The 24,485-nt window shown below is 32.1% G+C and overlaps 1 protein-coding gene across 1 annotated transcript; it reads right to left on the reverse strand.

Annotated features, from left to right (window-relative positions):
- Positions 1–1,143: 1,143 nt before the first annotated feature.
- LOC149958731 (apolipoprotein D-like) lies at positions 1,144–24,144 on the reverse strand. Its single transcript, XM_090166120.1, has 5 exons — positions 24,130–24,144; positions 21,251–21,382; positions 10,145–10,275; positions 9,534–9,625; positions 1,144–2,363 (listed from the first exon to the last, which is right to left on the reverse strand). The coding sequence occupies exons 2-5, from the start codon at positions 21,377–21,379 to the stop codon at positions 2,077–2,079; spliced, it is 639 nt and encodes a 212-aa protein (XP_090022246.1). The 5' UTR covers positions 21,380–21,382; positions 24,130–24,144; the 3' UTR covers positions 1,144–2,076.
- Between the last annotated feature and the right edge of the window lie 341 nt (positions 24,145–24,485).

Here is a 24,485-nt window from a genome sequence, read left to right on the forward strand (position 1 = left end):
CAAACTAGAGTTGGCCTATGAACTTATATAAAGAGCCAAACAAACCATTTCCCATTAATGAATTTATCGTATTTAAAGCATTTTATTAAAAAAGTTAAATAAAAATTATTTACATTTTCATTGGCTGAAAGGTCATAGACCAACTTACTTCAGGCCCTGCCATAGATGGCAGCATTAATCTAGGAACCACTGTATAGTCTCTCATTGCCTGAAAGATCCTAGACCAAATTATTTCAGGCCCTGCCATAGACGGCAGCATTAATCTAGGAACCACTGTATCGTCTCTCATTGGCTGAAAGATCCTAGACCAACTTACTTCAGGCCCTGTCATAGACGGCAGCATTCTAGGAACCACTCTATCATCTCTCATTGGCTGAAAGGTCCTAGACCAAATTATTTCAAGCCCTGCCATAGACGGCACCATTAATCTAGGAACCACTGAATCGTCTCTCATTGGCTGAAAGGTCATAGACCAAATATTTTCAGGCCCTGCCATAGACGGCAGCATTCTAGGAACCACTCTATCGTCTCTCATTGGCTGAAATTTCATAGACCAGCTTACTTCAGACCCTGCCATAGACCGCAGCATTCTATGAACCACTCTATCGTCTATCATTGGCTGAAAGGTCATAGACGTATAATATAGTCCGTGGTTAACCTACGAACAAAAATATCTCTCGACGTTGAGCGCCCCTAGCGGAAAATTATTTTTAGAATAGTTTTTCCATTGAAGCCAATATAAAAACGAGCGTGGCTGAAGTTTATAGCCGGAAACTCCTTGCTCATGGAATTTCGGCGAATGGGTTGGCCGTGTTTGAGGGAAATAGAAATGACGACCATTAGGCTCTTAAATACTCGGCGAATATGATTCGGAAATATTGAAATAGAATGTCAAATTTATGTTTTCATTTTATTTTAAAATCTTACTCTAAAATCAAAGGAATAACACAAAATACAATAATATCACAGAGGTAATATTTAAAACGTTTTTTCAAAACCCATGAAACAAAACTCAGCCTAGACAAAGCGTAATACTTCAAAATAAAAAATACAAAATGGGTATCAGTTTGATTTAACGGTACTTTAACAATGATTTAAAGAAAAAAATAGACTCTAAATTTTAATTTAATTTTAATACCGGTTTATTTTCATTTTTTTCGGTTTATTAAGAATAGTAGCGACTAGTTTGTTCAGAGAGTAAAATGCTGAAATAAAATTATCAAATCTCTGTGCGTTCAGCAAGTTTTAAAAAATACAAAAAAGGACTTCACACTATAATAAAATAACAATAAAAATTATCCGGTTACCTGGCATTTCAGGTACTAAGGAATTTTCGTTCTGTATACCCGGTACAACCTAAATGCCGGTGTTAGGTAAGATCAAATTATTTGAAATTGGTGTAACCGTGTACGTTAAACACAAAATTCCAAGTATATTTCTAAGATGTACCCAATTTGAACAACAATATTATCCTAAGTAACATAATACACAAAAGTATGACGGTGCGACAGTAAATGACAGTCTGTCGCAGAGCGATAGCGTAATAGGAAATTTCGAAACAGTGTATTCGTTACTCTAGGCTTGGTGGGAATTAACTCCATAGTTACCATGGTAACCAAATGCAGATAGTGCCCTACAGCAACCGATGGAGTCCGATTTTTCAGAGGTCACGTGACGGAAGTAGGTAAACGCTTCGTTACAAAACAGTCAATCGTAAAGCTCTCAGATTCGAATCTAGGGTACGCAGTTTTAAATTATCTTTGATTTATGTTATGTTACACGTTAGGTTAAGGTTGGACTTTTATTGCGAATATCTTTCGCTTCAAAAATCCCATAGGGTTGTGAAAGATTATTTAGCCAATGAAAATTGGGAACCGTTGCTACGTTTAGCCAAACGTTATTAAAAATTTCAGCGTTGGGATAATAGAACGTGTCATACTTAGGTGTATTACGCAACTTCTGACATTAATAATATAAATACCGCGATTGGTGTTGATATTTGGTGTAAATTAGGCGAATTTTCGGTTTTGACAATTTGCAACCCAAAAATACACCAAATAGTCTAAAAGAACGGAGTTATATTTTCTTGTAAGCCTTGGTGTATTTGGTGGGCGGTGGTTTAGCGGTGGCTGGGCAGTCTAGCTGATTTGTGGGCGCCAACGGGGCGACTGGAAAACCCCCTCGTACTATATTGTCAATGATAATGCGCGCTCTGATGCTGGGCCTTAGCGTCGGCACTCTGGATAAGATGTACATGTACTCCTTCTTCTGGTTGACTTCGCCTTTGACCTCGTTGCAGATGTAGACTAGGCCGTAATTGTTGTAATCCGTGGCTACGACCCATAAGTGGCTCCCCATCGGCACTGAAACAAAATTAAACGACAATGGACGCTTCAATAAAAGATACTCAGTTTCTACTCCCCTCTCCAAATTCATCTGGGAAGGAACTATTTCCGGTCGGTCGGTTAAACGGTTAGAATGGCTAGCCAAAAAGTCAAATTTAAGCCAATTGGAGACGCGTTTTTGCCCTCATGAGAATTTTGCGTCAGATAAGAAACGCGTCGGCTCACGTGTATAAGGAACATACTTATGTTAATTTTCGATAATATATTTTAAGGTAAAATATATAATGTTACTAAAATTAAGTATAAGAAGATAATATTATTATTATTATCATCCTCTTATGGTATAAATAATTAAAATTATACGGAATATTTTTATATTACCGGGCAATTTTAAGGCTTCTCATGGAGGCAGAGTTAATTCATTTTGCATAAAATTATCTTTCGTAAAAAGATGAAAAGTAATTCCTTTAGAACTAAACGTATTACTTTTGCAGTGCGGTATGAAACAAGTGTTTCCTTTTAACAAAGATAATTTAAACTCGTACCCTAGATTCGAATACTGAGAGCTTTCCCATTGACGGTTTTGTTACGAAGCGTTTACCCTTTTCCGGCACGTGACCTCAGAAAAATCGGGCTCCATCGGTTGCGGCACGGCCAACTTCGATCACGCGCTGCCGCGATCTAGTGCGGCAGCGCGTGATCGAAGTTGGCCGTGGTTGTGGTAAGGCGCAAACCATGGAGCGATTTTTTTCTGAGTTCCGGCGGGAAGTGGGTAAACGCTATCGGCAAGGCGCGAGAGAGTGATTTCGAATCTAGGGTACGAGTTTAAATTATCTTTGCTTTTAACCAGGTAACTTTTTTGGCATGTTAAAGCTTAGCAAAAAACCGATGTTATGTTCGAGAAACGTTTCCAGCTTCTAATATTTCAACAAGCACTATATAAATAGTAACTTATGAGTCCTGGCTGTCTGAAATATTACTTCTTGGCAATTTCTGGGAAGATGTTTTATTTAAGCGCCTATTAGATCATTTTGTATTATTATTAAGATGATAATTAATTAATATTAAAATTAATAGCAGTTTAATTGTATGGTTTATTTCTTATATATTTAAAGAGCATTTGGTATTTAGTGTGGAACACCAACGTTTGCAGCTCTGGCCTTTGGCTTTAAAAATGTTTGGCGCCACTGTACTGGGAAATTTTAAAAATTGAAGTTGTTTTCCATAAAGATTTCTTTGCGGGTTATATTACCATAAGTCTGAAAAGACTTCATACAAAAAGTTATCAACTAGCGCAGGGAAGCGTAACGTGTTATTTTTAATCCTTTCCCCTTTCCCAGCGTAGGCAGATATCACTGTAAAGTGGCACCTAAAATCACGTGACTTTGCGCGCCGCTTCACCGAATTTGTAACGAAAAGAGTGGCTATGCACTACAAAAAATAGTTCACGCTGATTTTACATAGAAATGATAGAAATTTATGAAACTTAAAGTGATAAGAGAATTAAGTATTATATTTCTTTATTTACCTGATGCAAAGAAATGTTTTGGAAAACACTTCAATCCGAAAACTTGTTTAAAACTTACAACCCTAACTAATAACTGAATTATTTTGAAATGAGAAATCGCAAACTTCGTCCTATTTTCAGTACGTCACAAATATTTACCACTAGTTATTGGCTATTTTTGAATCTAGCTATCTCGTTCTGATTGGTTACTATAGATGCCCGTCGTCTGCACAAGAAATTACATGTTATCTACAGCCAAAGCTGAAACCCCGCGCTAGTTGATGACTTTTTGTATGAAGTCTTATCAGACTTTTGATATTACCTTTAAATGAGCCTTTCTATAAAATAAGCTACGCTTGCTTAACTTGTTTCTATGTAGCTCATTTGTCATTTGCTCAGTTCAGTTTAAGCCTCGTCGAATTTACTCTTATGTCCAGGGCTTTTCGTAGTAAAACGTCATCGATACGTCACCCGTGACGCAGCAGCAACATCAAAACAAAAAGGTCAATGTTACTTTACAGAAAGGCCTATTCTGTTTGTTATCAAGAATGTATTTATTAAAGCAACTGTCGGCTCTATCATTGCCACCTGTATTATGATAAGGCCCTTGATATTAGAGATGGCAATGAATCTATCCGATTCAACGACCAAACGACTTTACTACAGTGCGTGGTGCCATCTATTAATGGCAAAGGAAGCTAAAATTCCAAATAGCGAAATAATAACGTCGTCAGAGAACCATTGTAGAGTATTATAATTAGACAACTTATACTCTACTTAATGGACTTTAACCTAAATTATATATAGCATGTTAAATATTTTTTCAAAAATTACTATAATCAAAAGTCAGAAATACATGAACCGAAATTATCAGCGACCTATCCCGCTTATACTAAAGGCGTTTTCCCCGTCTCCCCCTCTCTTTACTCGGTTGTAGTCCCCCCCCCCCTCCGCGGAATGCATCCTCTACGGGTCCGTGGTACAGATTTGAATACTCACCCTGGTGGCCGCCGTGAGAAACTTTAAAAAACACGGACTAAAAAAATACTTAAAAAGTACCTTTTTCAGTCAGTGTAAAGAATTACAGCTACCATTATATAAGATATCAATTTAGTTCAAATTAAAACGTCAAAATGTCAATTAAGGAGGCTTTTACCCAGTGCAATATGTTTCTAATTAACAAGCCTAAAGTGAAGGATAAATCGGTGGTTTGTAATTTGATTAAAAGTAATATAAATTCAAAAGAATTTACAACATCACAAACTAAGACTGTTAAGCCTTTGACCATAATACGTTCGATAATTTGACCTTCGTTCAACTGGAACTATTTCATTTTTCACTCACTAGATGGCATAATACTCTACCCGGCATGCACTCAAAAATATACCTTGGCCGCGGGTGGGTTGAAATATTTGAATGCTTCCTTGTCACCCTCCCCTAGCGCTGTGGGAAAACGCCTCAGAATAAAAAAGCAGTCGCTGATAATTTCGGTTCAGGTATTTCTGCAAAAGTGGCATAATTACCAAAAGTGTGTAAATCGGACCTATTTCTTAATGAATGTTACGAGCGAAATACAAGTTGGGAGGGGAGAAGGGAAAGTATGCCTTGGGGAGGGAAGGAAGTTAAAACCCACAAATAACGCCTCCTAGTGAGGAACGGAGGAACTACGTAGCACTGGTCAGAGTTAGTGTATTTTTTGATATTTCGTCGTTCTGTGGAGACGCTATCGCCATCTACCTACGATATAATACCATAGACTTAAAAAAGATCCAGAAAGGCGACAATAAATAGTCTATTATGTGGTTGATCTCGATTCGAGAATTCATTAAACCTTTAGCATACGTACAGGGATTGTCACACTTTTGGTAATTATGTCACTTTTGCTATAATTTAGGTTATTGACAAAATTAAATTTACAAACGAGCCAATCAACGCGAGGGGTACTTTTATGTCTTGCCTTGAAATAAATGCATTTTTGTGGTTTTAAATTAATAATTATCTTGTTTTGAAATGTATTCTAAATTGGAAAATCGTCTGCTAATACGCCCTACGACTGTTTTAAAGGGAGTATATGGTAGAATTTTCTTTTCCGGTAGGTTGCGTTGTTGATTGGCCTTTAGTATGAAAAGTCTGTAGGGGCCTCTATTACCAGTTTACCACCGCCAAATGCCTGATAGAAGATATAGAAGTTCGGGGTTCTAAATATAGTGGTTTACAAAGGGTTTATATGGACGAGGCTTAAAGTGGAACGGTCGAGCTTTAACCAGTTAGATAGCCCATTAAAAACTAAAATTTATGGCGCAAACCGCATCAAAAAATATTGAGTGGTTAATTTTTAATAAAATAAAGAAATTTCGGGAAATCGAAAAGCGCGCGTCCGCCGCGACACCTGGTGAGAAGTCGGTGAGACATAAAAACAACGTAAAAGCGCTGGCGGCAGCCCCTAAGATGGCGGCGAAAATTCAAACCCAAACACCTGGCGTTATTTTTCGTTTCAACTTTTTGGGCCAAAAGCTATTTTTTCAAGATAAAAAAGGTACGTGTTAGTATATTGAACTTCTTGTTAATTTTTTTGATACGGAAATAAGGCCTTATTTGGAAAAGCTTGGCCGTTCCCCTTTAAGTCGTAACATTACCGGAAGTTGATAGGCCTAAGGTACCCTGAGGAGATGAATCAACCGAGTTTCTATTCATCTTCTGTATTTTAGGTTCCTTCTAGCTTAGTAGAATTATTCGGAAAATAGGGGGAAAACTCTTATCTTAGTACTTTAAATTACTTAGTGCCGGTTACTCTACCATCTGTTAACCTGGCGACAAATATATGAATTTAGGTGATCCACCAAAACTCTATATTCCCTTTAAAGACGATTAAACCATAGACTAAGAAAAGGTTTCACCCTGGACTCTCGACGTACCCTCCTCCCCTACCCCAAATTATTATATCCGGTAGAGGCGCTGCTAGTTCGATTTTACTATTGTACGAATAATAGCCTTTCCGTAAATTCGTCCAGCTTGTTCTTGAAATTGTGCAGTCAAACCTATAGACGAATTCATTCGCTCTCTTTAGTGGGAGAGCTGGAGAAGCATTGTAGAAGTGAGTTAAAAGCCGGGAGTAGTGGCTCACTCCTGTAATCCCAGGCGTCCGGGAGGCAGAGTTTGTGGATGGCCGTGTGAGGACGACCACCAATCCCCCAACGGGTGGTCGGAATACTTCCGCCACGGGTGTCCCCACCCCTGTCCCCACATATTCCCCCGTTGGCGTGGCCGTTACACATATCTCGCCCTGATTAATCAGTTATTGTGTGCTGGTGTCTAAGGCCTTGGGTCGACACCGATGTGTGGATGTCAAAAAAAAAAAAAAAAAAGAAGTGAGTTAAAAAACCGTAAACAATAAAGCCACGTTAATTTATAGAAACGCCTATTAAACTCGTTTGGAATTTAAAAATCCTTCCTATTGACGGTTTTTACGGTTATACAACCACCGTGTCTGTCTGTGGGTCTGTCTGTCAGGCCTGCGAACGCGTTCGCATTTTCGGTGCAAAGTGTAATCACTGCGTACGCATTTTCTCAAAGGGTTGGCAAAACCACCGTGTGACGGTGAACGTTAACGGATGCGTTTGCGGTTTGGTTTGGATGGTGTTTTTTCGCTCACCGTCGTGACGGTTTGGTGTATTACGTTTTTGTAATGTTTATGCGTAGGTTGTGAGTGTTGAATTTGTTGTGTTTGTGTTCTGATGGTTGTGCATGTTGAGTCTGTTGTGTTTGTATGGGCGTTTTCTCTCCAACTTCTTCTTAATGACTTTGGGACGGACCGAGTGCTGAGTGTAATGCTACCTCTCAACGTCCAATGGCAGGGTTTCCACCAGTTGTACACGGTATTCGTCTTAGTATCAATTTGCGATCGCATCGGGCGGGATTTGAACCCGAGACCTCCTGATTGACAGGCGGACGATCTACCACAGAACCACCGACACTTGTTACGTCTTATTGAAAATTAGACCTTCAGCTTTATCGAAAGCGTATTTAATAGAGTACGAAATTTTGGTTTAATTGAATTTGAAATTATTGCATCGAAGAAATTCTAATTTAGCGTTTCTCTATTGATTAAAAACAAATGCGCCACCCAGGTTTCGAACCCAGACCATTCGGCTTGGCATTCGAGCGCTCTACCACAGAACCACCGATAGCTGCTTAGATTCACTGAAATTAAGACAGGCATCGTAAGCATAATAGGTAATAAAGTCTTTTTTTATTAATGAATTTATGAAGGCCTAATCTGGTTTTTTTAAAGGTTAAATCTTGTTTTAGCGGTGGTCCACTTTGTTAGTTTTTTTGTTATTTATTTACGGGTATTTTTAACGACCTATATATAGTTGTGTTAATTCAAAAGAGATAATTTAACGTTAATTGCTTTAAGAGCTGACGGTTAGTCAAGTGGCTCTCTGTGCTTTGTTGATGGTAAGGTTTTTGCTTCTTGTAAATATATTTGGTGTGGATATTTGGATATCTACGATTTCTAACGCAGTCAATGATTTCCTGGGTGTGCGAGTCATTATATGATATGGGAAATTGGACGGCATTGGTCTTTTTCATGCGGTATGTGTCACAACGTCAACTGGAAGTCTACGAGCGTTGAAATAAAATGAGCGTTAAAGATGCGGCAAGTATTTCGTAAGCGAGAAAAATACAAATACCATCTGTAGATATTTCTTTCATTAAAATTTGCTTAGTATTATATTCAACTGATAAACATGTACTGTAAAAAGGGTTAAATTCAATTGTGCATTGTTTTAGTAAGTCTAACTCGCTGTTGTAACTACTTAATTTATAATATTCTGAATAAATTAAACTCGATTGTTTCGTCTCAATTATTTAAATTAAAATTAAAATTTTATACCGGGCAGGGTTTGAACCGAGAATACGTTTTTCGTAAATAACTCTGAATTGCGGAGATATCTTTGGGGGTCGTGTCGAGAAATTAATACCACTAGGGACCATTCTTCCGAGGAGAGGTATATTTTGGCTTGCCAACTTGTTTTTTTCACGCAAATAATTTCTTTTAGCGACTATTAAGCCATGGACGTAATATAATATTACGTCCATGATTAAGCTAAGCCAAAAGCAAAATTGTCTTTAGGATCGGCAACTCTGGAAGTCAGAGAGGAGATATTATTCCCGCGTGCCTGCGCGTAATTGGTTATTCTTGTGACGGCCGACAGAGGCGCCAGTCTTACTAAATTCCTTTTTTCAAATTCTACTTCTCTACTGTAGCAAGCGAGTCTTTGATTAAACTAACAAATTTCTAGTGTTGTAAGTCGGAAAATTTTCCGTATTTTTCCGAAAAAAATAAAAAAGTTTTCATTACATGATTAGTTTAATATATTGCTTGCAAATTTAAATAAAGCGGCCTTTTCGCCTCATTTTTTCTAATATAAAAGTTAAACCAAACCTCTAGACTAGTTTAAACTGGTTAACAATGTAACACTATTAATGGTTTGTAGTATGTTTACTGTTATTAGACATTTTATATCGATAAAAAGTTAAAAACATTAAAAACCCTTAAAAAGTAATTTATGCTTCAATTTTTTATTTTTCCGATTTGCGAAAAATTTTCCGCATTTTATTTTTCCGGAAAATTAACAACACTACAAATTTCTAAGTAACATTACTTAAAAACTTACGGCTTTTGAGACCCGGTACCATAATCAGGTGGTTATTGTTGCCCTTTCTGGTAAATCTACCTAGTCCAGCTATGCGTTGTGGTTTCCCTTTACTGAAATAATAATTAATTAAATTAATAATATCGAAATTGTAAAATCTACCCGTACAAAAATTTTCGAAAAAAGTAATTTTAATAACAATATTAGTCATAAACACAAATTATATACTTCTGATAACACCTGAATCAAGAATTGGTGTTTATAACTAATATTATATACTTCTGATAAAACCTAAATCAAGAATCGGTGTTTATAACTTATATAAAATACTTCTGATCATACCATAGTAAATAATTGTGTCTATAAGACATATTATATATTTATGGTCAAACTTAACTAAGAACTTGCGTCTTTAAGGCATTTTATATACTTCTGATCATACCGTAATAAATAACTTGTGTTTATAAGGTATACTGTAAATTTTTCATATAATTATACTTTTATATATATTTAATTATACTCAAATTTTTTTAATTTTTTATAATATTTGTACGGGTAATGATTTATATTTAAAATGACATAAGCTAATGAACGGATTGAATTAAAAATGATTGAAAATGAAATTTAATTACCTGGGATTATACACGGTTTCGTTGATGTAAACATATTTCCCTTCGGTTTTCATGGAGAATTCTTGGCACACGGTTCCGTCGTGGTAGCGGTTGGCGTAGCCTTCGACGGCGTACCACGTCCCAGAGAAGAACTAATTAAAGAATAATTAGTTTTAAAATAAGCGTAAATACCCTTATTATTCAAATGCATTGTATATGGGATATACCGATATAATATCATAAGAAACATAGTAAAATAAGTATGACTATTCTAGCGTAGGTAATTATTTTATAGTTTATTACGATTTACTTTATAATGGTAGATTTTGGTACAAAATAGCTGATCCAAGAATTGTTTCTAGTATCATAAGTAAAATTCTTCAAAATTTGCGGACGATAATGTTTTTATGATAGTTTATTGTGATTTACTTTATAATGGTAGATTTTGATACAAAATAGCTGATCCAAGAATTGTTTCTAGTATCATAAGTAACTTAGAACCATAAGTAAAATTCTTCAAAATTTGCGGACGATAATGTTTTTATGATAGTTTATTGTGATTTACTTTATAATGGTAGATTTTGATACAAAATAGCTGATCCAAGAATTGTTTCTAGTATCATAAGTAACATAGAATCATAAGTAAAATTCTTCAAAATTTGCGGACGATAATGTTTTTATGATAGTTTATTGTGATTTACTTTATAATGGTAGATTTTGATACAAAATAGCTGATCCAAGAATTGTTTCTAGTATCATAAGTAACTTAGAACCATAAGTAAGATGCTTCAAAATTTGCCGACGATAATGTTTTTTATGATAGTTTATTGTGATAACTTTATGATGGCAGATTTTGATACAAAATAGCTGATCCAAGAATTGTTTCTAGTATCATAATAACATAGAACCATAAGTAAGATGCTTCAAAATTTGCCGACGATAATGTTTTTATGATAGTTTATTGTGATTAACTTTATAATGGTAGATTTTGATACAAAATAGCTGATCCAATTTTTTTTTCTAGTATCATAAGTAAAATAATAGCCATAAGTAGGACGTTTCTATAATATTTTTCTATGATAGTTTGTTTGAAAATTATACTTTATCAAAATAATGATAAATTATTGAATTTACGCAATAATTCCGCGACAGACTATCAATAACCGAAATCGTTTAGTGACATACTTATGTGTTTTATGTTACTTATGATAATGTGGGAATAGAAAACTTATACCCGAGGTAACATAGATCATTGTTAAAAATTACCCATTGTTTCGTAAAAGGTATTTTGGGAACAGGCGTTTTAAACTCTTAATCGTTTGAATGGCATTTTAGAGCCAAGGATTTTGGCGAATACTTCGTGGTTATTTAAATTCGTGACCACCAAAAGGGTGAATTTTAAAATATGACGGCCAAAATTATTTATGGGTATTTTAGTAATACGATAAATAACATAACACGTAAAAGTGCACGACTACTCTTAATTTTTATATAATAATTGGTCTATATACTTAGGGTTATTTTTGTCACTGGAGACAGTTTACCTTTTTATTTACGGACAGTTTTGTCTCTATATTTAGAGACAGCTTGGTAGCTGGAGACAGTTTTGCCTTTATATTTAGGGACAGCTTGGTAGCTGGAGACTGTTTTGTCTCTATATTAAGGACAGCCTGGTAGCTGGAGACAGTTTTGTCTCTATATTTAGGGACAGCTTGGTAGCTGGAGACAGTTTTGTCTCTATATTTAGGGACAGTTTGGTAGCTGGAGACAGTTTTGTCTCTATATTTAGGGACAGCTTGGTGGCTGGAGACAGATTTGTCTCTATATTTAGGGACAGCTTGGTGGCTGGAGACAGTTTTGTCTCTATATTTAGGGACAGCTTGGTGGCTGGAGACAGTTTTGTCTCTATATTTAGGGACAGCTCGGTGGCTGGAGACAGTTTATATATTTAGGGATAGTTTTGTCTCTATATATACTTAGGGACAATTTTGTCTGTATACACTTAGAGACAGTGTTCGTCTCTATATTTAGGGACAGTTTTCGTCTGTATATATTTAGGGACAGTTTTCGTCTGTATATATTTAGGGATAGTTTTGTCGGTATATTTAAGGACAGAGTTGTCTCTATATTTAGGGACAGTGTTGTCTCAATATTTAGGGACAATGTTGTCTCAATATTTAGGGACAGTGTTGTCTCTATATTTAGGGACAGTGTTGTCTCTTTATATTTAGGGAACGTTTTGTCGCTATGTATTTAAGGATATTGTTGTCTTTATATACTTAGGGACAGTTTGGTTTCTAAATATACTTAAGGGCAGGGCCAGTTTGGTTTCTATATATACTTAGGGACAGTTTTGTTTATATATATACTTAAGGGCAGGGCCAGTTTGGTTTCTATATATACTTAAGGGCAGGGCCAGTTTGGTTTCTATATATACTTAGGGACAGTTTTGTTTATATAAATACTTAGGGACAGTTTTGTTTATATAAATACATAGGGACCGACACAAGCCTCTGAAGCAACACGCATTTCTGTATTACGTCACCTTTGTTACATCTTTACTAAATCCAATTAAATTTAGTAAGATACGAGAACGCTTAAGACAAGAAAATGAAGCTTTTCTTATTTCTCGTTAGCACATCAACTAGCTGTACCCAGTGGTTCATAAATCTAGCTTAATAGTTGAGACCTTGACGAAACTATCCGTAACCCGCAGTTCCTAATTAAACCGGAACCGATACGAAAGAAAGGGGTTAAGCCCGAGTCGGGAAACGCCTAGGGAAACATTTTATTTGATTATTTGAAATTTATTTGGTCCGCCCGAAACAAGCTACGCTTAGTGGGCGTGCACGATGAATTGTATTTAATCCATTAATCTGAAATAAATCTAAATATCATTGATACTGGTTTGATTTTAATTCAATGTTTTTTAAATTCTTAAACTATTTGTAATTTTGTATTATTTATTTATGTTCGAAAGAAATATTAATATATACTTATGATGTTATTAATTGTCGTAGATAAATACTTCTCGTAAGATAAATATTTATATACTTATGATATTATTAATTGTCCGAAATGGATACTTCCCTCGTAAGAGATACATTATATACTTATGATGTTATGGATACTTTTCGTAAGAGTTAAATTATATACTTATGATGTTATTAATTTTCGGAAATGGATACTTCCCCCGTAAGAGATATATTACATACTTCCGATGTTGTTAATGGTCGGAAATGGATACTTCCCTCGTAAGAGATATATTATATACTTATGATATTATGATATTATTAATTTTCGGAAATGGATACTTCCCTCGTAAGAGATAAATTATATACTTCTGATGTTATTAATTTTCGTAAATAGATACTTCCCTCGTAAGAGATATACTTATGATATTATTAATTTTCGGAAATGGATAATTCCCTCGTAAGAGATATACTTATAATATTATTAATTTTCGGAAATTGATACTTCCCCCGTAAGAGATATATTATATACTTCCGATGTTGTTAATGGTCGGAAATGGATACTTCCCTCGTAAGAGATATACTTATGATATTATTAATTTTAGGAAATAGATACTTCCCTCGTAAGATGTATATTTATATACTTATGATATTATTAATTTTCGGAACTGGATACTCCCCTCGTAAGAGATATACTTAGGATATTATTAATTTTCGTAAACAGATACTGCTCTATTAAGAGATATATTTAAATAATTATGAAATTATTAACTGCACGTTTATCTCGCGCGGGATTAACTTCATTGCGCTCAACCTAAGGTATAGAATAATCTCCCTGGAGCTATACGAAGAATTTTAAACTAAAGAGTGGAATCGACTTAATAGTTTTATCTTTCAAATCGGATGTAAATGGAAATCCTTGAAATGAAAAAGAAAAGCCGACGTTTATAAGCGAGGGTGGATCGAGCCTTTCACCTTGACAAATCAAATAAAAAGATTTTTTTTTGTAAAATAATGAAAATGATTGTACACTCTGTTTGAAAAGTCTTCGACAGCTGAAATTTTTGCCCTCTTTTTAATTCTGCTAGAAAACTATAATAGATAGTTTAATGAAACCAATTGCAACTTTTATTTATTTTCCAATATCTTTCGTTATTTATCGGTTTCGTTTGCCAAAAATTAATAGTTTGGCGGGAACCGTCGAAACTCATTTTTGACAACTGTTTAAATATTGGTTCTACGGCACTGACTCGCGCTTTTTTGAATTCACAATGGTCGATTCATATTTAGAAAGTGGAAAAATTATCTCTCTACAACCAACGGTTGAGAAGTTATCGCGTTTCCAAATTGTCGTCGAAGTTGCGTTATTTATAATCGCTTGATGCATTTTAGGTGTTTCCTAGTTTCGAGGAGAGTTTGGAAACGCTATAACTTCTCAACCGTTGGTTGTAGAGGGATAATTTTTCCACTTTCTAAATATGAACCGACCACTGTGAATTCAAAAACGCGCGAGTCAGTGCCGTAGAACCAATATTTAAACAGTTGCCAAAAATGAGTTTTGACGGTTCCCGCCAAACTATTAATTTTTGGCAAACGAAACCGATAAATAACGAAAGATATTGGAAAATAAATAAAAGTTGCAATTGGTTTCATTAAACTATCTATTATAGTTTTCTAGCAGAATTAAAAAGAGGGCAAAAATTTCAGCTGTCGAAGACTTTTCAAACAGAGTGTACTTGTAGTAGCATATCTAACTCTTTTATTTTACGATCATCAACTTATTTTTTTGGCGGTTTTAAACTAAAGGTGATTAGAATTACGTGTGGTCGGATTTCAACATGATCGAAATTGAATTGGCAAGGTTTCGCTTGATATTATATTATAAAAGCTTTTTTTAGGTGTAACTTTTTCAAGTTTCGAATTACCTTTTAAATTTTAACTGGAAATTAAACGTGTTCATTTTCTTTCCGTTGTTATTTTGAGGTTATGGTTCTTATTCTACGTTCAATCCAGGAAAAATGATTAAAATGAATTAGTTAATATTAAATTAAATAGTTAATATTAAATTAAATAGTTAATATTAGATTAATTAGTTAATATTAGATTAATTAGTTAATATTAAATTATTTAGTTACTATTGTACTATTTAGTTAATATTAAATTAATTAGTTAATAATAAATTAATAATTAATATTAAATTAATTAGTTAATATTAAATTAATTAGTTAATATTAAATTAATTAGTTAATAATAAATTAATTAGTTAATATTAAATTAATTAGTTAATATTAAATTAATTAGTTAATATTAAATTAATTAGTAAATATTACATTAATTAGTTAATATTAGATTAATTAGTTAATATTAGATTAATTAGTTAATATTAGATTAATTAGTTAATATTAGATTAATTAGTTAATATTAGATTAATTAGTTAATATTAGATTAATTAGTTAATATTAGATTAATTAGTTAATATTAGATTAATTAGTTAATATTAGATTAATTAGTTAATATTGTACTATTTAGTTAATATTAAATTAGTTATATTAATATAGAATTATTAATATTAATATGATTAATATAAACTGATTATTATTAAAATTATTATTAATATAAACTAATTATTATTAAAATTATTATTAAAATAAACTAATTTTTATTAAAATTATTATCAATATAAACTTATTATTATTACAATTATTATTAATATAAACTAATTAATTTTCAAGATAATTAAAAAATAATAATATTAATATTAGCTTTCATGGTTAAAATTTGCTAAGTCTAACTATAAAGTATAACAAATAATTAAGAAAATAACTATACAAAAAGTTTGTATCAACTTTCCCTGAAGTCTATCTTCTATTTCCTATAAAATTATTTATAAATATTTTTATTCTAATTTTTTATAAATATAATGGCTATAATATTACCTAATTTTTTATTTATTTTCATAATTAAATGGTTATCATCCTAAGACTTTAAAATTTAGTTAATCTTATTTACAGTTCTATAGAATTTATATAGGCCTATAATGTTTCATTTATTTCTTAATTAAATGGTTAATTTAGGTATATTTAATTTTTTCTTAATTAAATGGTTATTATCCTAAAATACTTTAAATCTTTAAATTATTATTGAATAATCATATTTACATGTCCTATATAATTTATATTTATTTTTTTAATAATTTTTTCTTAATTAAATGGTTATCATACTAAAATACCTTAAAAATTAATTATTAATCTTATTATGTAACATTTGTGTATGGAACATGTTCAATTTCTTAATTAAATGGTTATCCATCTAAACGCATAAAATTTTAAAAATATTTAATTATGTTATTTACAGTTCTATAGAATTTATATATATTTATTAAATAAATAGTTCTTTTACCTTAAAACTTAAAAAAAATTAGTTAATAATCTTTATTTAATTGCCATAATAAACGATATATAAAACCTTTATCGAGGTTAAATCTGAAATATATAATTATAGAATTAAATTACCCGGTGAAATTATCAACCAAGTTTCTAAACAAATTGAAATACGCAAATTTAAAATAGAAGGGCATTAAGTTTATATAATTTTAATAGAAAAAACCCCATTGTTTTCAGATTCAAATCACATTGCGTAACTGATTAACAAAAAAATTTACCTCATTTAAAATCACTTTAAAAAATTCCATTAGGAAATATTTCATTGACGACTTAATTTTTTTTGTTATTCCGAATTTAATGTTTTTTTATCCCCCCCCCCCCGAATAATGATCCTTCAGATCTCAAATCATATCAATTAAAATTTTTGTCTTCTATTAGAACGTTGGCCCAGGGCTTTAAATAAATGTTATTAACCCAAGTAGCTTTTAAAACCGGCCTGAGTTCTGTTCAAGAAAAGAAGCAATTTTTTTCTCGATGTGGTACTTTTTTTTATCCATCAGGATTAGGCCTAATATTAGTCTAATAAAAAAAGAAACAAGTTTGTGGTTTTTAAAATTTTGCCAAGTAATGATTATAACCGCGGAATAACACGTGGCACTGAGAGGTCAATGTACAATATTTCTGTAACCCATTCAAGTTCAAATCGAAAATAGCTGAAGCATTTTTTGAGGGGATGATTTACTTGTTTCAAATATAGATTTTGTGCAAAATTTCAAATAGATTTAATATTAAATTTTGAATATGGATTTTGTGTTAGGAAGTAAAATTTCAAATGTTTTGCAGATATATTTCGTGTTCCAAAACCGATTTGGCGCTTATTTTCCAGTAGATTTAAATTTAATTTTGATTTAAATTTTGAAATTGGAATATGAATAAGATTTAGTGTTACGAAGCTAAAAGTTTTGCGTGTAAACGTGGAAATTATTTATTCGAACTGTAAATTTCGTGTTTCCATCATTTATTAAAACGATCATTTGCGTTATCATTTAATCCATTTATTCAAACGATATTGTTTTTCGTATTACCAAAGACACCATTAATGCAAACAGTGGCGCCGCTAGCAATAGGCACGAGTAGGCACGTGCCTATGTGGAAAACTAGAGGGGCCCCAAATTTATTTAATGCGTTACCTCAGAAACATTTCAATCAAACCATTTAAATAATTTATTCCAACGATATTAATTTCGTATTAACATGGAAATAAGCAACGATTCATAAGATTAACTTTGTGTCACCATGGAAACCATCCAAAATATAAACCTTGTGTTACCATGTAAGCCATTTATTCAAAACATTACCTTTAGTAAAGTTTTAATAAATAGTTTCCATGGTAACAAAAAGTTAATCTTTTGCTTCCATGGAAACCATTTATTCAAAACATTAGCTTTTTGCTACCATGGAAACCATTTCTTCAAAAGATTAACTTTTTGTTACCATGGAAACTATTTATTAAAACTTTACTATTTGTGTCACCATGGAAACTATTTACGAAAAAGATACTATTTGCGTCACCATGGAAACCATTTACGAAAAGATACCATTTGCGTCACCATGGAAACCTTTTTTCGAAACGATATTGTACTGATTCCATTAAAATCATAACTTTCCGAAAGGGGAAATACGCAGATTGAAAGGTCGACCTTTCAACCCTATAATTAAATAAATTAAAACGAATTTAATTAACCCAGTGAGAGAGAGAGAGAGAGAGAGAGAGAGAGAGTATAATCTATAAGACCTGGTTTTCTTTTGTCGAGGAAGCGAGTAACAAAAAAGTTCAGAACTTGCGGGTTACTTCAAGGTCGGGTATCAAAAAAAAATTTCCATTTAATGGTTTGGAATAGGCATTTAAGAAAACTAGGTTTAAACCAGGACCTGAATTAACACGACAGAAATGAAGAACTCATTGATAAATTTCGCGGAATACAATTAATTAAATTCCGAAGGCTGCACTTTTCTTAAATTGTTTTAAATTTGCATAATTTTCGATCTATATTGGAAATTTATTTTAATGTTTTTGTTCACTTTTCAACTTGCGTACCTTGAAATGTAGTGATATACTAGAACAAGAACTATTCTACTTAACAGAGAATAAGTATATTCTATATTAAAAGTATATTTGTATAAGAAAAGAACGTGAATGGTGTATATTGTAAGTAATTATCAAAACTATAGTTGTTTTTAATCACTTTCCCAGAATTTCCACAAATTTTATACGTTTTTATACAGGAATTCATTCACGGAATTGCCGGTTTTTAGTTTTTCAAGGTTTATTTCCAGTGAAAAAAAATGTTGTAATTGGCTAACTGCGTTTTCGTAGAAATGTTTCAAATCGTATTTTCTCTATAAAGTGGATGATATTTTTGAGGGAATTTTGGCGCCTTGTTAATAGATGAAGGTGTGAAAATTTTATTGACGGCGTAATTATGGGAATTAAATTAGTTCCAAGTATTTAATTTATTAATCTAGGTCGCATTTGTCGAGTTTGACGCGGTTTCAGCTAAGTCGATAATCACGCATTTGACGTAGTAATTACTTTTTAATATGTCGCCAAAATAAAAACGAAGGTCTGTAAAATTTTATTTCGGATATTTTTAAATGTTTCAACCAGGGTTCCCACTTTTTTGATTTTTTTTAATAAAAATCAAATCAATCGATTTTTTTAATAAAAATCAAATCAATCGATTTATTTTTAATAAAAATCAAATCAATCGTTTTTTTAATAAAAATCAAATTAATCGATTTTTTTTAATAAAAATCAAATCAATCGATTTTTTTTATTAAAATTTTATTGATTTTTATACAATTTATAATATAATATTAATGTTTTACTTTTAGCAGTTAGCTAATCTTGAATTAAATGAAATCTTGATTGAATTTAATTACTATTTAATATTTTAGTTTACTCAGATTTTCTTATGTATTTTAATTATTGAAGAAACTATTTTTGTTATTTTTTATTCCTACATTAAAATACAACGTATGATTTAAATCAATGATTTTTAAAAAAAAATCAGTTAACTTAAATACAAAAAATAATAGTTTAATCTGCTGAGTGTGACCCAACCAACGCAAAACAAATTTCAGCTAAAAATTATGCTGCTAGTGCGTCAGGATTTTTTTTATTACTAATTATCTAAGTAATTAACTAATATACTAAATTATTTACTTGTGATGTGACGTACAATTACGTCACGTAAAATAATTAACTAAGTAATTAACTAATAGACTAAATTATATACTTGTGATCTGACGTACAAATACACCGCGTAAAATAAGCCCCCGTCTTATCTGCTTTATCGAACCATAATAACCAGGCAATTTTATTATGGGCTAATAATAGGCTGGAATAAAAATGAAACTAAAAATGAAATCCGACAGAGAAAACGGAATTTTGTTTTCGTTCAAGTTAAACCCGCTTAAGCCGAAAATATTTTTCAATTTAGGATTTTTCTGTTAGAAGAAAATTACTTCTTAACTATACTTATGTACATTACCGTTATTATTTTCAAATTTGTTTCTGCCTGACTCATTTCGACTCAACTTAAAATTACTATTATTTGTTTTTTTTGGTGGCCAAAAAAATGAAGAACTGTAATTTAAATAAAAACTTTTCGTAATTTTAATTAATATATATTTATTTTCCTTTGTTGAAGAAAATTTATTTTATAGTATTTTTTGTTACGCTGTGTAACCTTGGTTATTTTAATTGAATTAATAAATTTCGAGTTTTTCTAGTAATTACCACGAAGTAATTATAAAACAATTTAGTCTTAACAACGTTGCCATGGAAACCGTTAATTACTTATTTACCAATTCGTTTTAATGTGATCCGTTAATTACTTATTTGCCAATTTGTTTTTATGTAATCATCGTGAAGTTGTTGCCACAAGAAAAATTGTTTTTTAAATTTAACATTTTAGCCCCAAAATATTTCCCACAAATAATTTACCTTAATTGTGAAATTTCCAGAAATAAGCGATATAATTGAAACTTTTTAACTAATTGCTATGTCTAAATAACGTTTCCATGGAAACCGTTAATTTCGTATTTTGTTTATGCTAAATGCAATCGTGAAAATGTTGCCATAAGAAAAGTAATGTATTTTTAAATTGCCATTTTGGGTCAAAAATATTCTAAAACATAGTTTACTATAATTATGAAATTTCGAGAAAATTGAAGCTACGCAGACATCTCAGGCTATTTTAAAATGCGTTTCGCTTCATTAGTTTCGCTATAAATCACCCTCGAAAAACTTTAACCTTGTTATCCGACTTAAAAACCGTGAAAATACCTCAAAAATTCGTTGTTTGCCACGGCAAAATACCATCAATAACGAAAATCCCAAACAAATTGCGTAATTTTTTAAGCCTTGGCTGGAACTTTTGGAAAGTGAAAGTTTGTCACGACTTTTAATTCCGGTAATACCTTTTCCTCGCTTTAAAGCACTGCAAAATCTATATGCGTTTCTCTATTGCGTTTAGCCCTGTACGGTCAATATCAATTTACAGCGCGTCGAAAGGGTAATTTACCTAAGAAGCGTTCTTACGTCGACCAAATAGAAAATAATATTTGCAACTTTACTAACACTGACCGATTACCTTGTCAATTGTGTAAATTTACGCTGTGAAATAAATGTGTTCGTTTTCAGTGACGCGTATTCAAAGGGCCCTGGTCGACTGTGTTGTAAAGTTAAATTGGTTTAAAAAACTCACTTGCGATAGCGAAAACTTCCCCTTCGAATCAAAAACGGCGCATTTTCCCGATGACGTCACTTGACCTTGAACTTCCAAAAGCGCTCCGAGACTCAAAAGTAAAAGTGATGATGTCACAACAGGATTCATTTTCTGTTAAAATTGAATAAATCGTCCGTTACTTTAAGAATATTTTAATATTTAAATATAAAATATAAATAAATTAAATTATACGCAAATGCTCTTCGGAGATAGGAACCTACTTTATCGATTGATTTAGGATATTTTGATTTCATATTTTTTTAAATATGATATGCTAATGTTAACTTAGCCCATACTATTCTATGAATTTTTCATGAATTTTTGCATCACACGGATTTGAATTATTGGGTCGCGTGGACGTCGTGAGTTACGTTATTTTTACCTCTCCGAGGGGACTTTGTACCCTAGGAGGGGTTATACAACCACCGTGTCTGTCTGTCTGTGGGTCTGTCTGTCAGGCCTGCGAACGCATTTTCGAGGCAAAGGGTAATCACTGCTTACGCACGTTCTTAGAATTAGGGAAAAGGTTTTTCCAAAAGCGCCCTCTTTTTGTCATTGGGTGTAGTATAATTTTTTAATCGGCCGGGATTCGAACCCGAGCCCTTTTGAACGACCGGTGAGCGTTCTACCGCAGAACCACGGATACCGTTACGCTTCACTGAAAATTAAAAACTCTTTCGAGGAGAGGTATATTTTGGCAAGCTTGCCAACTTGTTATTTGTCAAGTAAACCAGTACTGCTAGTAGACTCAAAATCATTAAATTTTTGCGATATATCTTTCTTTAAGACATTTGTAAAATATTTTTATTAAAATAGATCACTTTGTCTAAAATATATATTTTTCAAAAATTAACTAAAAGCTTCTTCGTAGTTTTGCTAAGATCAAAGTGTAGTATATTTTCGCATCATTACAATTACTGACTTCGTAGAAGATGTTATTTTAAACTCAATAACAAGCTTATTATTTGTTTTGCTAAGATCAAAGTGTAGTATCTTTTCGCATCAGCTATATAAAAAAACTAAAATTCTATTAAATTTATTGAACTCGCTTTTAACCTAAATTAAAACGTCTTCATTCCCTTACAAACAAAATAAATAAAAAACTGACGTACATCAACGCGATAAACGATAAACCGTTCTATAATGTGTATCCCCAATTTTCAATACTTTTTCCAATCTTGAACTTTTATAACACAATGGCTTTCCAAGTATTTTCCCTCAGCCACAAGGTGTGAAATTAAACGTTAAACATTATCAGAAACGCACGTATTTCTGACATTATTTCAAACAAAGTCGCTTAGAATAAGTAAATATGCTTGGTTGATTTTTGGTGAATTTATATTTATTCAATCTTTAGAAATGGGGGAGGGAAAATAATATTAAACATTTTATTTTACGAATATTTTTCTCTGTCATTTTTTTTACGAAAATTAGTACGCTCTATTTTTTAACATAAATAATTTTGTTTTATTTTAAATTTAGAACATGAGGATTATAAGTCCAGTTAAGATTATTTATAGGGAGAACAAGGAACTCGTAATTTTTATTCGCTTTTAAAAAATCTCCAAATATTTGGTGTTAAAGGTTTTCATCTATGTAATTTTCGGTTTTTAGTAAACGTTCTGGGTATCATCGAAATTTAAAAAAATATTTTTATACAGGTGTTATTTATAATATTTAATTAATATTAATTTTTAAAAAGTTTATGTTTTATTACTTCACAGTTAAATAACCCAATTATTAATTTAAAATTAATATTTTTTCAAAGAATTTCTTATGTTTCCCGTTTGAACATTCAAAGTAATATTAAAATATAAAAAGAACATCAATTTGTAAAATATGTATTTAAAATTATACTTCATAATATTTTTATAATTTCGTCTTAGCGTTTAATAGAGGCAAGTCAGGTTTTTCGATTTAGACGGGCTTTTTTTTAACTACGACTTGACAAAGATTTTCCCGGCTGAGTCGGGTTTCTATTTCCTACTTAAGAGGTTATAAGTTTATATGGATTTTTCGGGTTGGGCAAGGTCGGGTAAAAATTAATTTGTATTTTTACGGATCGCGTCGGCAAAAATTGGTATATATTTTTAGGGATCGGGTTGGTACAAATTAAATTATATTTTTATGGATCGAATCGGTACCAATTAAATTATATTTTTAGGGATCGGGTCAATTAAAAATTAATTTGTATTTTTAGGGATTGGGTCGGTTAAAAATTAATTGGTATTTTTAGGGATTGGGTCGGGCCGACCAAAATTCATTTGCATTTTTAGGGATCGGGCCGGGTAAAAATTAATTTGTATTTTTAGGGATCGGGTCGGTTAAAATTTAATTCGTATTTTAAGGGGTCGGGTCGGATAAAACTTAATTTGTATTTTTAGGAATCGGGTCGGGCCGGGTAAAAATTAATTTGTATTTTTAGGGATCGGGTCGGGCCGACCAAAATTAATTTGAATTTTTAGGGATCGGGCCGGTTAAAAATTAATTTGTATTTTTAGGGATCGGGTCGGGCCGACCAAAATTAATTTGTATTTTTAGGGATCGGGACGGGTAAAAATTCATTTGTATTTTTAGGAATCGGGTCGGTAAAAATGTATTGGTATTTTTAGGAATCTGGTCGGTAAAAATGTATTTGTATTTTAAGGAGTCGGGTCGGTTAAAAATTAAATTGCATTTTTACGGATCCGGTCGGGCCGACCAAAATTCCTTTATTCCTTTTAAAATTGTATTTAACCTTTTCGGGTCGGGCTTAAGAAACAGTCAACACGATTCGTTTCTAGTTTATAAGAATAAAAATAGAGAAAGCTTTGACATAAAATGTACATAAAATATTAAATATTCGTAAAAGTACTCACCAAGAAATTTATGGTCTGTCTTAAAACACAAATTGAGTGAAAGTAAAGTCTTAAAAATGTTATCACGTCAAAAAATAATTTCGCGGCTTTTGATTCCTCCCCCATTTTAACACCCCTCCATTAAAGAATAGAGTCATTTAAAATTCCAACCAATAATCAACGATGCATCGCCTCCTCCTTAGCCAATAGGAAGTCCCGATATCCAAACAGGTAAAGACCTTGAATGCGCCAAGATTAAAAAAAGCTTTTACATTTCATCTTTCCGAAAACGTATTTTATTTACAAAAGAATTATTTTTTCTTTTATTTTGATCGTTAGGGCGGTTTTTAAAAAAATAGGAATTATTACAAAAACGT

Source organism: Leiobunum rupestre, chromosome 2 (assembly GCF_980474605.1).
Source record: "Leiobunum rupestre chromosome 2, qqLeiRupe1.1.hap1, whole genome shotgun sequence".
Taxonomy (NCBI): Eukaryota; Metazoa; Arthropoda; class Arachnida; order Opiliones; family Sclerosomatidae; genus Leiobunum; species Leiobunum rupestre.

Excerpts from the sequence above, each read along its gene's own strand:
- LOC149958731 (XM_090166120.1), bottom strand. The coding sequence starts at position 21,379 with ATGAATCCTGTTGTGACATCATCACTTTTACTTTTGAGTCTCGGAGCG. Across the intron at positions 9,626-10,144 it reads GAAACCGTGTATAATCCCAG|TAAAGGGAAACCACAACGCA; the intron begins GTAATTAAATTT and ends TTATTATTTCAG. Across the intron at positions 2,364-9,533 it reads GGTACCGGGTCTCAAAAGCC|TGCCGATGGGGAGCCACTTA; the intron begins GTAAGTTTTTAA and ends ATTTTGTTTCAG.